A 13,884-nucleotide genomic window follows, 5' to 3' on the forward strand; every position below is an offset into this window, starting at 1 on the left:
TCTGCCTGGGCAGAGCGGAGCTGAGTGCTGCGAGCGCCTGCCCTGCCTGCTGTCTCTCATTATACACACCCAGGGGGAGGGCCATTACACTCACACACACACACACACATTTTATCTCCTGGTCCACGCTCTCACCTCGACATGCGCTGAGACCTCACTTACATCATCCTTGCAGTCGAAACAGCTCACACACACACACACACATGCATACATGCTGAAAAACCCCTGCTCCTTCTGCCTTCCACATGCAGTGTGACACACACACATACACACACATGCACAGAGGACACAATTTTTGCGCTGAGGTTGTTTTTTTTTTTACGGATGAAATAATAAGAAGAGAGGAAACGGCAGGAGGAAAACGTGTTGCTTTGATGTTGGGAGTTTGAGGAGAAGGTGGTGATTTTTCTTTATGTGGCGTTATTCTGCTGACATGAAGATCGAGTCTGTGTGTGAGTAAAAAAAACAAACAAACAACAACATCATATATATATATATATAAATACTTTTTGATGCGTCTATGAACCTAACTGAGCGGCGTCCATCCGGGCACGAGGTCCGTTCCGCATGCTGCAGATGGTTCGTACCTTAGCCCAGTTCAGCATCGCTCTGGAGGAAATGAACGAGAATGGAGAGAACCCAGGAGATAAAGGAGGAGGAGGTGGAGGAGAGAGAGATGAAGGAGGCGGAGGAGAAGAAGTGGCGGGCAAAGATGCTGTGAATCAGTTCAGGAACAACAACAAGAATGGGAACTCTGGCAGGAATTTGAATGGGAATGGACTTTGTTCTGGAAACCCCAACAGAGAGGTAGACTTCAGTGTTTTGTTGATTCTTTTTTTTATTTATTTATCCAGTGGAGATAAGTGTGTTTGTGTGTGTGTGTGTCCAGGACCAGCTGTCAAAATCCATTTACTTTTCACTCCATCAAATGTGCTCCTTTTATTATATTAGTTTCTATTTTCTACTTGTTGCTGTCCCTTTCGTTTAACGTTCCGTTTCATGTCTTGTTCTGAAGTCTGTCACTGTCTCTCTCTCTCCTTCAATCTTGTCTATAATAGAATTAGAATTATCTTGCGCACCTACTGTCACAGAACTCGCAGCGCTCGGTCCTGCTGTCTGTCCATCGATCTGCTTTCATATCGCCGATATCGTTTCCCTTTTGCGCGTCAACAATCGTGGACCTCGTTCTCATAAGCTGCGGTGTATGTGTTTTTAAGTGGGAGCAGAATCAACAACACGCTGTGGATGTAATATTCACTCACACGTGAAATCTGTCACTGTAGACGTAACACAACCTCCGTACTTCTGCTCATCTTGACACCAAACCTGCTCCGTCTGCAACTACAACACAATGATTCATATGTACAGTGTGCAGGAGGATCTGTAGCAAAGGAAAGCTCTGTAAAGAGCAGAGACATCATAGCTTTTCCTCAAGCTTGCAGTACAAGTGTCTGCTCGTTCGTTCGTATAACGCAGTGTATTGTTGTTGTTGTCAGTTAAAACTCCACTTAGTTATGGATGTTTGACCCAAGGAGGTAAAAGGGGCTTTATTTAAGATATGCAGCAACAGGGTAAGACGTCTGCGGAACTACCGTCCAATCACAGACGAGATTCACCAGCGCGTCACAATGTGATGTCAGCTTCTCAGTACCGTAATTCCCTAAACATTTGACTCACTCTCCAGATATCAAAAATGAGAGTTATCTTGGAAAATGTACTCTTTTTTTTTATTTTATTTTTTTATAAACAATTCTTCAGGCATAAAATCAAAGTCAATCCAGGTGGACTGATTATCGTGATGGTCACGAGAGAGTTGACCTCTGATGACGTGTCATGGTCCTTATATTCTCGCATAGAGCTCCTTTAAAGTATAATCATTCATCTTTTTGCAATGACATTATAATCTGCTACAAAACATCAGCAAAACAGATTTGTAGAAAGTTCTCTGGAATTTTAACGGCATGTTTCTTGCCCCAAAAACACCAAATTATGTTGTTGTTGTTGGTTTTTAATAGGTGATTAAAAAACCTTTTTGATAATGATTTAATTGAAAAAAGTTGCCTAAGACTTTTTATGCTAATGATGTAAACATGTAATCAGCTTGATAGTTTAAGTGTATATCTACACCGGTGGGGGGGTCACACGGTGGAGCGCGTGGCTTGTACTGTTGGCCCCGCAGCATAAAAGCTCTGGTTCGCATCCCGGCGTGGGAAACTTTCCACTGTATGTGCCGTTTTTCCTCCCACGGTCCTTAAACTGGACGCTGTACGTTGACTGTGGGTGTGGATGTGAGAGTGAACGGTTGTTCCTCTCTGTATGTTGAAAACCGTCTTTCGCCCTGTGTCACATAATGCAATGAGTGTATGTTTATAACAACTGCTTCTAATCTTGTGGCTGACTTATATCTGCTTTTTTTTTGACTTGGTCAAGCCATGAAACAATGTGAAACAAATGAGTATGTACCAACTACTACTATTCTATTCTACTATCTCTTTTAATGTTTTTGGAAAGCATTTTTATGAGAGCAGAGGAGGAGTTCATACTGATTACCTTACATATGGATTGTGTGGATCTCTGGAGAGGAACTGAAAAGGACGACAGAGGAGTTAAGAGGTGGATCAATGGTGTGTGCACACGTAGAGAGAGAGAAAACTATTGATCAGTACAGAGTAGGTCAGAGCAGTGTGTGGCCTTTAAATGACACACACACACATATAACCCTGACCCGGACACGCACATGTGCTCTTGCTAACGTCTGCGTAATAGAATTACACAAGGTTGTTGAGAGGTAGAAGGCGAGGACCTATTAAAGAACAAGACTCCTTCTTCTCCAGATAGAAAATCCACGGAACATCAGTACAGATGAACAGATGTATGATGAGAGTGCTTTCTCTTTAGTTTTGGAGGCTGCTTGTTGCTGCTGTCGCCAGGCTGTTGCCAAGGGTTACAGTGACCAGAAAATGGGGGGGAAGAGGTGTGACGGCAGCGATGAGATGAGAGGAAGAAGGGTAGCAATTCTGCCACTGATGCTTTTTTTTTTATAATGAAATTGCTTTGGTGAAATTGTGGCCGCACAGACACGAGATCTTCCCAGTAAAACGATTTTCAGCTCGCAATGGAATTAAATCTACTAATTACTGTTGATTTTGTCTCTTAGGGAAATAAAACCTAGTGACATACATCAACAATAATAAGTAGTTCCAAAAATGTTTAAAAAAAACTGTTATTTGATTATTTTACGTGCAAGTTTCTGTTGACGGTGACCTAGCGAGACAAGTCTCAAATTGGAGGCAGCTGTGGTCGGAACTTGGGTGCTTTGTTGGGCAAACTACCGCCCGTTAGATGCGAGATTGTCGTCACAAAAGATGAACTACATGAAAAAAGGAAGAAAATGAACACACACTTGTCCAGAATTGAGTTTCTACCTTTTGTCAGACGAGTGAAATATGCCATTCAGTCTGTGCTTTTGTGTGGTCTCCGACTGAAGCAAAGCTGTACAGCGTGACAACGAACAGAATAACACGTTTAAGATAACACTGTTAATGAAGAGACACAGCAGCATCTAACGGTTGATAAACATTGTGAACTCTGCTGCACGTATGTTGTCTTTATGGTTTCTGCAGTAACGTGCGGAATAACTCACTTTATCCTGTGTTCACAGCATTATTAAGGGACTCAGGGAGAACATACTGTATACTGTACATGCTGGTGTGAGTGTCTCAGATACTGTATATTCTTACATTTGTTCAGACATTTCACCCTCACGCACAATATTGAAGATTCACCTCCTTCCTGCTGTTGGTGAGAGACAGGCTGAACAAAAGAAAGTAACAAGGCACAAATCACAGCACTAAACATATAGCGGCGCATTTGAGTTCCTTTGTTCAACTGCAGCTGTTCAGTTTGATTGTGTGGGTCACACGTGTTCATAACAGCAGGAGAAAGTCCAGAACACCTGGCTTGAGCGTGCAGGAGTTCATCCATCCATCCATTATCTACCGCTTTATCCTCCATAGGAGGGTCGCGGCGGGTGCTGTGCCTATCTCAGCTGACATAGAGCGATAGGCAGAGTACACCCTAGACAGTTCGCCAGTCCATCACAGGGCCACATATAGAGACAAACAACTATTCACTCACACTCTCACACCTAAGGTCAATTTAGAGTGACCAATTTACCTAATTCCCCTATTGCATGTTTTTGGACACACACAGGGACAGAACATGCAAACTAACTTCTAACCGGGGCTCAAAACCGGGATTTCTTGCTGCAAAGGCGAGAGCGCTAACCACTACGCCAACCATGTGGCTGTGTGCAGGAGTCACGACACTTTAAATATTAATATTGTTTTGCTGTGCCGGCCACAGTAGTGCAGACAAATATAGAGCATTTCATGTGGGATCCACAATATAGGGCTATGTTTAAGTGCATATACTGTGTGAAGTTAATCTGTGTGAAGTTAATCATAAAAAAAAAGAAAAAAAAAAGTACAATTTCCCTCTTTCTTCCTCGGACGTTAAGTTGCTGCTGATGTTTTCCTGAAATTGTGCGGACATCAGTGCACGTCTGACATTAGCTTTTGTGAATTTAACTTAAAAACAAACTGACTGTGATGTACATACAAGTACAGCTTTGACCATTATGGGGTTCGACTCTATCCAAGACTACAGTAATGCTGATATTTAGAAATCAGTGCAGCTGATGGCCAATATTTGATGCTGATGCTTTTGGCCAATTGTCTTTTTCCTTTATCTGATAGATTAGATAGACAAAATCTTGAAGTTGATATGTGCAAAGTTGAACATTATGTGACTTTATGAAGGATTTCAAAGATGTTGAGTGTTACTATTGCATCCCCACCACCATCCATCCATCCATCCTTCAAATGGGGACAAGATTGTTCACTATTAAGTAGAGCAGGACCAGGTGCAGCATGTATTGCTGACCACACTCTGAACATGCTGTACATGAAGACAACAACAATAATTGACAGTCAGAGAGGCTTTCTCTGCGGCGACAACAGAGACTGACGTATGTGCCACTTGACTGTGTGACACAGAACTTACATGGGGTCAGAGAGTGTGACAACAGCAGTCCCCACATGTGGTCCCTCTGCCCTGATTCCATATCCACCGCTCCCGGTGTAAAGGATGATCAAATGCTGCTCAGGGGGAACTGCACGGATACACTCACAAAGACGGCATTTGTTAACTTTCTTCAGGTTTTTTCCGGGGTTTGGATGTCATGGCTGGAGCTTTTTTTGTTGTTGCTTCTTCGAGTAGATAGTGATGTTGTCCGCGGTGATAAACAAGAAACTGGGAGTTCTGACTAACTCATACTGCGGCAACAGGACTGCGCAAATGTCTTCCGACGATCCCTGTTTTGGATGTTCAGATTTCAGGCCTTAAAAAACACATGTTAACATTTCTGTCCGATGAGCAGATTGAACTGATCGTCCTTCATTGTGAATTTCAATATTTGAGTTCTTCATCTGTAAAGCTCAATGTCGCCAAACCGCGACCCTAATGTGGAGGATAAAGCGGTAGAAGATTGAAGATAGAACTTTGCCTACAAATAGGAAAATGGTTTAAAAATGGAAGAGAAAGAGCAGACGGACTATAACGTGCAAAAGTGGCTCTTTCATGCCTGTGAAACTGTTATTCGCAGTTGTGACGACGTTGTATTTGCCAAAGTCATCGATTAGTTCTGTCTGACATCGGGCAACAACATCAGCAGTCAGGCGATCACACAAGTCAGAGGCCTCCAGGTTATTTCAACTTGTTTGGCAAGGTAACGTTATTACATAAACACAGGTCATGGTCACTTATTGACTACGGGGACTCTTTCACTTGTAAATTAAAAAAAACAACATAAAGAGAGAATGGTCACATTTACCCTACTAATCACCTCTGTCTCTGAGGATCTGTCTCTGTTCAAATAAACTTGAAAACACACTTGGTTGTTTTGTCACCGTCTGGTGCCCCCTCTCTGTGCTGGACATTGGATGGAAAATGAACCCGTAAACAGTGACTCACCTTTGTGTCGTCATGGCACCACAGTTGTGGTTTGCCCGGCTGTTGTTTTATGACACTGTTAACATGCTGCTGCAGACCGTTGGCGTTGCTGTTCGAGACCAGTCTGCCCTGCAACTGTTCATCCTCTTAGCTGACGGTTGTTATGGTAACTTCAGCAGCAAAAATCAAACTGGCATTCTTAATCCTAGCATTATTTCACCATATTCTGACGGATGTGTGTGTGTGTGTGTGTGTCAGTCTCTAACCTAATTAAGACGACCCCAGTACAGAACGGTCTCTCTGTCGTGTCTCTGTCCTGTTGCCAGGTCACAGGGTCAGAATCTTTATCAGATAAAAATAATTTCTTAAAACTCCAGTTGATCTGTGTGTGTGTGTGTGTGTGTGTGTGTGTGTGTGTGTGTGTGTGTGTGTGTGTGTGTGTGTGTGTGTGTGTGTGTGTGTGTGTGTGTGTGTGTGTGTGTGTGTGTGTGTGTGTGTGTTCTTGTACTTGTGGCATACTGTGGACCAGTGAGGGTTTTAAACCAACAAAGTGAGGTCATTTTTACGAAGCGAGGACATTTTGTCCAGTCTTCACTTTGTTTTCAGTGAAATCACTTTGTCGTAAAACATGCTATAGTCAGTTTTTTCTATAGTCAGCAATCCCCCGTAACGTAAATTACTGCATTTTAAAGTTACGATATGTTGCTTGCGTGCGTGTGTGTGTGTTCTTGTATGGGTATCAAAAAAACTTGCATACCTAATGAAGTGAGGACATTCTGACACCCCTAAAAATGTCTTTTTCAGGGTTAAGACCTGATTTTAGGGTTCGGGTTTGAAATAGTCACGTGTGTGCGTGTGCATGTGTTCACGTGTTTATCAGAAGTTTGAGCCGTCATGAGTGAAATGAAGAGCACATGATGAGTATTGGTCTTTATTTAATTATTCTAACATAAATTATATTTATGTTTTGTGAGACGTGTGTTTGTGTGTGTGTGTGTGTGTGTGTGTAGGACCTTTCTGGTGATTTCCGACAAACAGTTTAGAGCTTAGACTTGAGTTGTGGTTCGGTTAAGGGTTAGACATGAACTGGTTATGGTATAACGCTTTGTTTTGGGCTGTGTTTGGTCCTAACAAGTATCGCTGGGTAAACCCCGTACAGTCTTCAGCGCGTTATCATAAACTGCTGACAGCAACACCATCTATCACTGCAGCAGCTGTAGCTGGCGGGGGAATCCAGCTCTTACTGAGTGTATTACACCATTTCTGCAGGTGAACTAAAAAAAAGAAAAGAAAAGAAGCCGTGATGAATGCTCACTGTCAAAAAGTAACATTTATGTGGACGGGAAATTTCAGCAGCTTGTTACTGATTTGTTGGAGAGATTGTTGATGTGTTTAAAGTCAGTGCACGTTAGTTAGATTCTGGATTCTGTGACTTAACTTACTGTAACAGGGAGCTGAACCATGCACTACGTGCTTTGAACACATACCCTCTTGAGTATTGCCCTTACTTGGAGGATAATTTACGAGTTTAAATGGATGATTGCTGCTATTATGTTTTCCCTTTTTTGCCATTTTTAGCCCTGTATTTATAATTCCTACTCCATTGTGTGGATCCCTTGAACAATTTAAGATCAACATACGGCGACATATGTTCTTTTCTGCACTCTCTTTCCCCTCTGCTTTCACTTTCATGCCCCCCCCCCCCCCTCTGTTCATACAATCACACGCCACCATCCATCCACACGCCACCTCTCTACATGCAGTGGTTCCCCACAGAGCCCCTGGGATCCTTTCAGATACCAAATACTAAACATAGCCTTTCTGGGAAGTTATTGTTGTGCTTATTTATAGTACGGCACAGTGGTGGTGGCAGGCAGGGAAGAGGGGGGACTTCATTTAGTATGTTCACATGGCGTTAGAAGGGATTTAATTAGTGTGTTTGTCCGAGTGACACAAAAGCCCGACTTTAAAAATACACGTAAACAACGTTAGTCTGACTGGAATTAAATTGAATTTCTCAAAGTCAAATGAACACACCCATGTATTGCAACTTCTGGGAAAAACAATTGTGCTGTGTAGCTTTAACAGTTAAATATTTGGAAGTTGATGAACAAGCTGAAAAGATAACGCCACCTACATAGCGAAAGCAACGCAATTCATTCATCAAATCGATGCCCTGAGAGCAGGGCGTCTCAAAATTGAACAAATGTATGTGTATGTGTATATGTATGTATATATGTGTATGTATGTATGTATGTGTATATATATATATGTGTGTGTGTGTATGTATATGTATGTATATATGTGTATGTATGTATGTGTATGTGTGTATATATATGTATATGTATATTAATGTGTGTATATATATGTATATGTATATATGTGTGTGTATATATGTATGTATGTATATATATATATACATATACACATACACACATATACATACATATACACATATATATGTATATATATATGCACATATATGTGTGTATATGTATATACATATACAGTGTATATATATATGCATATGTGCATATATATGTATATATAATTTTACGTTAGATACATTTAAAAGTGCGATGGGGGGACTGCAAGTTTGAAACCTCTGCCCTAGATCTTGTAAACTGGGACAAGGACGGTAATCCGTATAAATGCCTTAGTCCAACTACAACCGTACTTAACTATGCATGGAACTATACTGACTGTGTGTGTGTGATGACTGTATATGCACCACAGGGTTTAGCCTATAGCGTCGTCTGATCCACCTGATATTTATAAGCCATCTTGTGTAAGAGGATATCATCTCATGAGACCCCCTGAGGTGATAGCGTGTCTGTCACATGTAATCTGTTCGGATTTCAACACTATTCCACTCTTTTTTTGTTGGGTCTTGGCCGTGATGTGTCGCTGTTGTGCGTTCCCCACTCTGTGCTGGATCGTCTTCACTTAAGCCCATACACAGAAGTCGTGCGTGCGTGCGTGCGTGCGTGCGTGCGTGCGTGCGTGCGTGCGTGCGTGCGTGCGTGTGTGTGGCTATAAATATGAAACATTCTCAAAGATCCTCACGTTCAAACGAAGTGACCAGTGAATGAAAGGGAAACCAACATGAGGTTTGCAAAGTCAGTGTTGCATACATCAGCGTTTCTGCTGTTTGTGTTTCAGTGTTGGAAAAAAAAAAAAGAAGGCTGTAAATGTGTGTGTGTACACTGTACAGCACCGTAGACTGACTCCAGACTGTAGCTAGTTAATTATTGACTGACATAAGCTTGTTTCTAGTTTTATCTATTCAGGATGCATTTCTATGCAGGATTCTGCAGCATTATCTTGCTCCGAGGTGGAACAAACATCTCTGAATACAGTCGTGTTCTTGCTTTTACTGTCCTGCATGGTTTTTACAGTGACCTGAAACATGTTTGTGAGGACATGTCACAAACTTCCCTGACCTGTAGACAGTGTGGTGTGCATCTTAACCACAAAAACAACAATGTTTTGGTTTAAATAACTCGTTATAATCCCATGTTTTCACTGTAAATCACTGTCTTTTAAAGTGACTCAATGTCTTTTATTTTTATTTGATATTTACATTGTGTTTCACAAGGCAACAAAAATGACACTTTTGTCTCCTTTTGTCTTCACAGGACATGAGGAAACATGTAATGATGACCCTCCTGGACACAGAGCAATCATATGTGGAGTCACTGCGCACTCTCATTCAGGTAAGCACACACAAACACACTTCTGCATTGTGACTGCGTGGTGAACACACGTATAAACTGTGTGTGTGTGTGTGTGTGTGTGTGTGTGTGTGTGTGTGTGTGTGTGTGTGTGTGTGTGTGTGTGTGTGTGTGTGTGTGTGTGTACACAAGCAAGCAAATACAAACTACCCTATGGATCCACAGACGGCTCAGGGCATGAATAACAACTGTAGGCAACAACAAAGGTGTTATGTAATCCACTTATTGTCATTCATCCTGTCGAGATAATCTGCAAACGTCACCACATCCCGCTGCTGAAAGCTTTATCTGCCCACACGCGCACGAGCGTAGAGCCCAAACACTTACACGTTCTACTTTTATCTTCCTCCTAGTGAGGCAAATTAACCTCCTGAACCCAAATATCTACCTCACACACACACACACACACCCCCCCCCACACACACACACACACTTATCTCTCCCACGTGTGATGACCTCACATCGTTGTTCAACTTGTCACCTTTCTCTGTGTGTGGGCGAACATTGAATGTCTGCATGTCTGAAGTGTGTGTGTGTGTGTGTGTGTGTGTGTGTGTGTGTGTGTGTGTGTGTGTGTGTGTGTGTGTGTGTGTGTGTGTGTGTGTGTGTGTGTCAATGCAGCAATGAATAATCCTGCTCTGTGTTCCCATGGCTACACGGGGGGGGGGAAATAATTGTTACCACGGCGATTGCAGTGGACATACAGCTCCCTGAAGGGATGTGTTGCAGCTGAGATGGCTCTACAGCGGCAACTGTCCAATGTTGAAATCTGATTCTGTGCCACAGTCTCTTTATAACTATATTATTTATCAATTAGTGATAACTATAGTGCATATTAAGTTAGCTCAGGTAAGAATAGTTTAAAAAGTCGAAAGTGATCAACACTCACTTTCACATGCTTTTAGAGTCATTGTGATCTTAGAGAAGATCCACTGGCCTTAAAGACCTTAGTTTTTGGGCCACAATGTTCTGCGATAGTGTACATTTGTGATGAATATGGATTGACCCCAGGTGCTGTGTGATGTGCCACACCTCCCACTCGAGCACTGTTTAAAGTATTAACTGATGTTTCCGCTCCCTCAGGGCTACATGCGTCCCCTCAAACAGCCAGACAGCGGCTCCATAGTTGACCCTCTCCTGGTGGACGAGATGTTCTATCAGATCCCGGAGATCCTGGAGCACCACGAGTATTTCCTGGAGCAGGTCGCCAGCTGCGTCGGCCAGTGGCACGACAGGCAGACCGTTGGACACCTTCTCATCCAATCAGTGAGTAGAGAAATGACACAATGAATGAGGGTTGGCTGGACTCTTCTTTAAAGGCAGTGCACAGGTTCATCGTTATGTTAAAATGACAAAAATACAGCTCCACATTCAGGGATGGACTGGTAATCTGGCATACCAGTGCACCTCAGGGCTCAGAGTAGACGAGATCTTTCCCCCCCTTAAGACTGACTCCAAACTGTGGCATTGGTGCTGACATTAGTAATCTTCCTCCTCCTCCCTCTGCCCTCCGCCTTCAAAAATACCATAACAATTGATAAACAGAGGCACAAGGAAGGTGAAAATGTGAGCTAAAAATGGAAGCTGTTACTCATAGATGGCCAAAAATGCAGAAATAAAAATACAAACCGGTTTACTGCTGCTTCATCGTCATCATCATCATCATCATCATCAGCACCAAGGAGGAGAGGTGCAAGAACATGATGGAGAGGAAACCATAGAAGAGGGACAAGGAGATCTTGACAAGGACAAGGAGGGACAGGGCGAGAATGAAGAGAGTGGTGTTCAGGGAGGGATGTTAGCAAATTGACAGGGATGTGTGTACGACTGGTATTCTTTATGTTGTGGGGACCTAGGTCTGTTTACACAGTCACATTATAGGGACTTGTCTTCCTTATGGGGAAGACATGTCTTTAATGTTAGGCTGAGCTTCAGCTTAGAGCGTTAACAGTAATTTCAGGCAAAATGCTGAAAAATATCAGCTTTGGTATCACCCTCGAACATCAAGTATCCGTGTGAGGTAGTTAATATTTGCCAGTGAGAAGTAATCCCTCTGAACAGCCTCTGGACTATTGTATGACTGATAGTAACAGTAACTATTTTCTTAATTCTGAGATAAATCAGAATTCTGACATCAAAGGCAGAGATTAATCTGAGATAAAAGTCAGAATTCTGAGAAAAAACTCAGAATTCTGACATCAAAGTCGGATTAATCTGAGATAAAAGTCAGAATTCTGAGATAAAAGTCAGAATTCTTAGAAAAAACTCAGAATTCTGACATCAAAGTCAGAGATTAATCTGAGATTAAAGTCAGAATTCTGAGATAAAAGTCAAAATTCTGAGATAAAAGTCAGAATTCTTAGAAAAAACTCAGAATTCTGAGATAAAAGTCAGAATTCTGACATCAAAGTCGGATTAATCTGAGATAAAAGTCAGAATTCTGAGATAAAAGTCAGAATTCTTAGAAAAAACTCAGAATTCTGACATCAAAGTCAGAGATTAATCTGAGATTAAAGTCAGAATTCTGAGATAAAAGTCAAAATTCTGAGATAAAAGTCAGAATTCTTAGAAAAAACTCAGAATTCTGACATCAAAGTCAGAGATTAATCTGAGATAAAAGTCAGAATTCTGAGATAAAAGTCAAAATTCTTAGAAAATAGAATTCTGAGATAAATCACTCTGAGATAGATTTTTTTTTTTTTTTAATGCATGGTTGGCATTGGGGTAGATTGAAGACATCTAAAGATGGCAGCACATGTTGAATGTTGTGTTTTCCCGCTGACCTCTCAGCGTCCCATTTCAAAATTTCCCATGACCCAAGAGAACATGGCTCTCAGACATTTCAGTGTTAGTGTTGAGCTGAATGTGAGGTTTGGGTCCTTGAGAAGACAAGATATGAGAGATTGTGTCCAGTCTGACTGGTTTTCTCAGACAAACAAAGAAGAAGGAGTTTGATCGTTGAAGAGCCTCACACACCAGTTTTCTTCTGACCAAATGCAGCGTGACCACAGGTTTTTGTTTGTTCTTCTTGATCAGAAGAGCATCACACCTCCTGAGATGCATATGTCATGTCCAGTAAATCAGTATCCAGAAGAACATGAGGTGTAACGTGAAGAATGTTGACGTTAGTGGTTCTTCCTGTTCTCTTGCAGCAGTTGTAGATTCCTCACAGTGCTCACACTGAGCCCCTCCCCCACGCTTCTCTCTCTCTCGCTCTGACTCACTTCTCCCTTTGCTGCAGCTCTTAATCCGTTGCTGCAACATGAGCTCTCAGGCCTCGTTGGCGCAGTAGGCAGCGCGTCAGTCTCATAATCTGAAGGTCGTGAGTTCGAGCCTCACACGGGGCAGATGTTTTGTTGAGGTTTTGTCTGCTTGTAGTCAAAGAGTTACTGCGTCTGTTCATGGCAAATGCAAATCCGTGTGTCAGGATATGCTGCGTTTGTTCATGGAAAATGTCTCTGTTTTGTTCTCTTTACAAATGGACTAACACGATCACACAACTCATCTCACGACCAACATACAGAGACAAAACAACCATTCACATTCACAGATAAAGTCAGAATTCTGAGATTAAAGTCCGAATTCTGAGATAAAAGTGAAAATTCTCAGAAAAAAGTCAAAATTCAGATTAAAGTCAGAGATTTATCTGAGATAAAAGTCAGAATTCTGAGATAAAAGTCTGAATTCTGAGATCAAAGTCAAATTCTTAGAAAAAAGTAATAATTCTGAGAGTTAAGTCATAATTCAGAGATTAAAGTCATAATTCAGAGATTAAAGTGAGAGATTAATCTGAGATAAAAGTCGGAATTCTGAGAAAAAAGTCAGATTTCTGAGATTAAAGTCAGATTTCTGACATTACAGTCAGAGATTAATCTGTGATAAAAGTCATTATTCTGAGATTAAAGTTAGATTCATCTGAGATAAAAGCCTGAATTCTGAGATAAAAGTCAAATTCTTAGAAAAAAAAGTCAGAATTCTGAGATTAAAGTCAGAATTCAGAGATTCAAGTCAGAATTCAGAGATAAAAGTCAAATTCTTAGAAAAAGTCAGAATTCTTTGATTAAAGTCAGAATTCTTTGATTAAAGTCAGAATTCTGAGATTAAAGTCAGAATTCAGAGATAAAAGTCAAATTCTTAG

At 41.5% G+C, this 13,884-nt stretch overlaps 1 protein-coding gene across 1 annotated transcript in view; it reads left to right on the forward strand.

The window, feature by feature from the left end:
- arhgef17 (Rho guanine nucleotide exchange factor (GEF) 17) overlaps positions 1 to 13,884 on the forward strand; it is a gene marked incomplete at its 5' end in the record, with an annotated part of 61,264 nt that overhangs the window by 35,448 nt on the left and 11,932 nt on the right. The window contains 2 exons of the mRNA XM_083886092.1: positions 9,651 to 9,728; positions 10,830 to 11,012. Of these exons, the coding sequence (XP_083742218.1) occupies positions 9,651 to 9,728; positions 10,830 to 11,012 (261 nt within the window). The remainder of the gene's footprint in view (positions 1 to 9,650; positions 9,729 to 10,829; positions 11,013 to 13,884) is intronic.

Source organism: Microchirus variegatus (assembly GCF_963457635.1).
Source record: "Microchirus variegatus genome assembly, chromosome: 3".
Lineage (NCBI taxonomy): Eukaryota > Metazoa > Chordata > Actinopteri > Pleuronectiformes > Soleidae > Microchirus > Microchirus variegatus.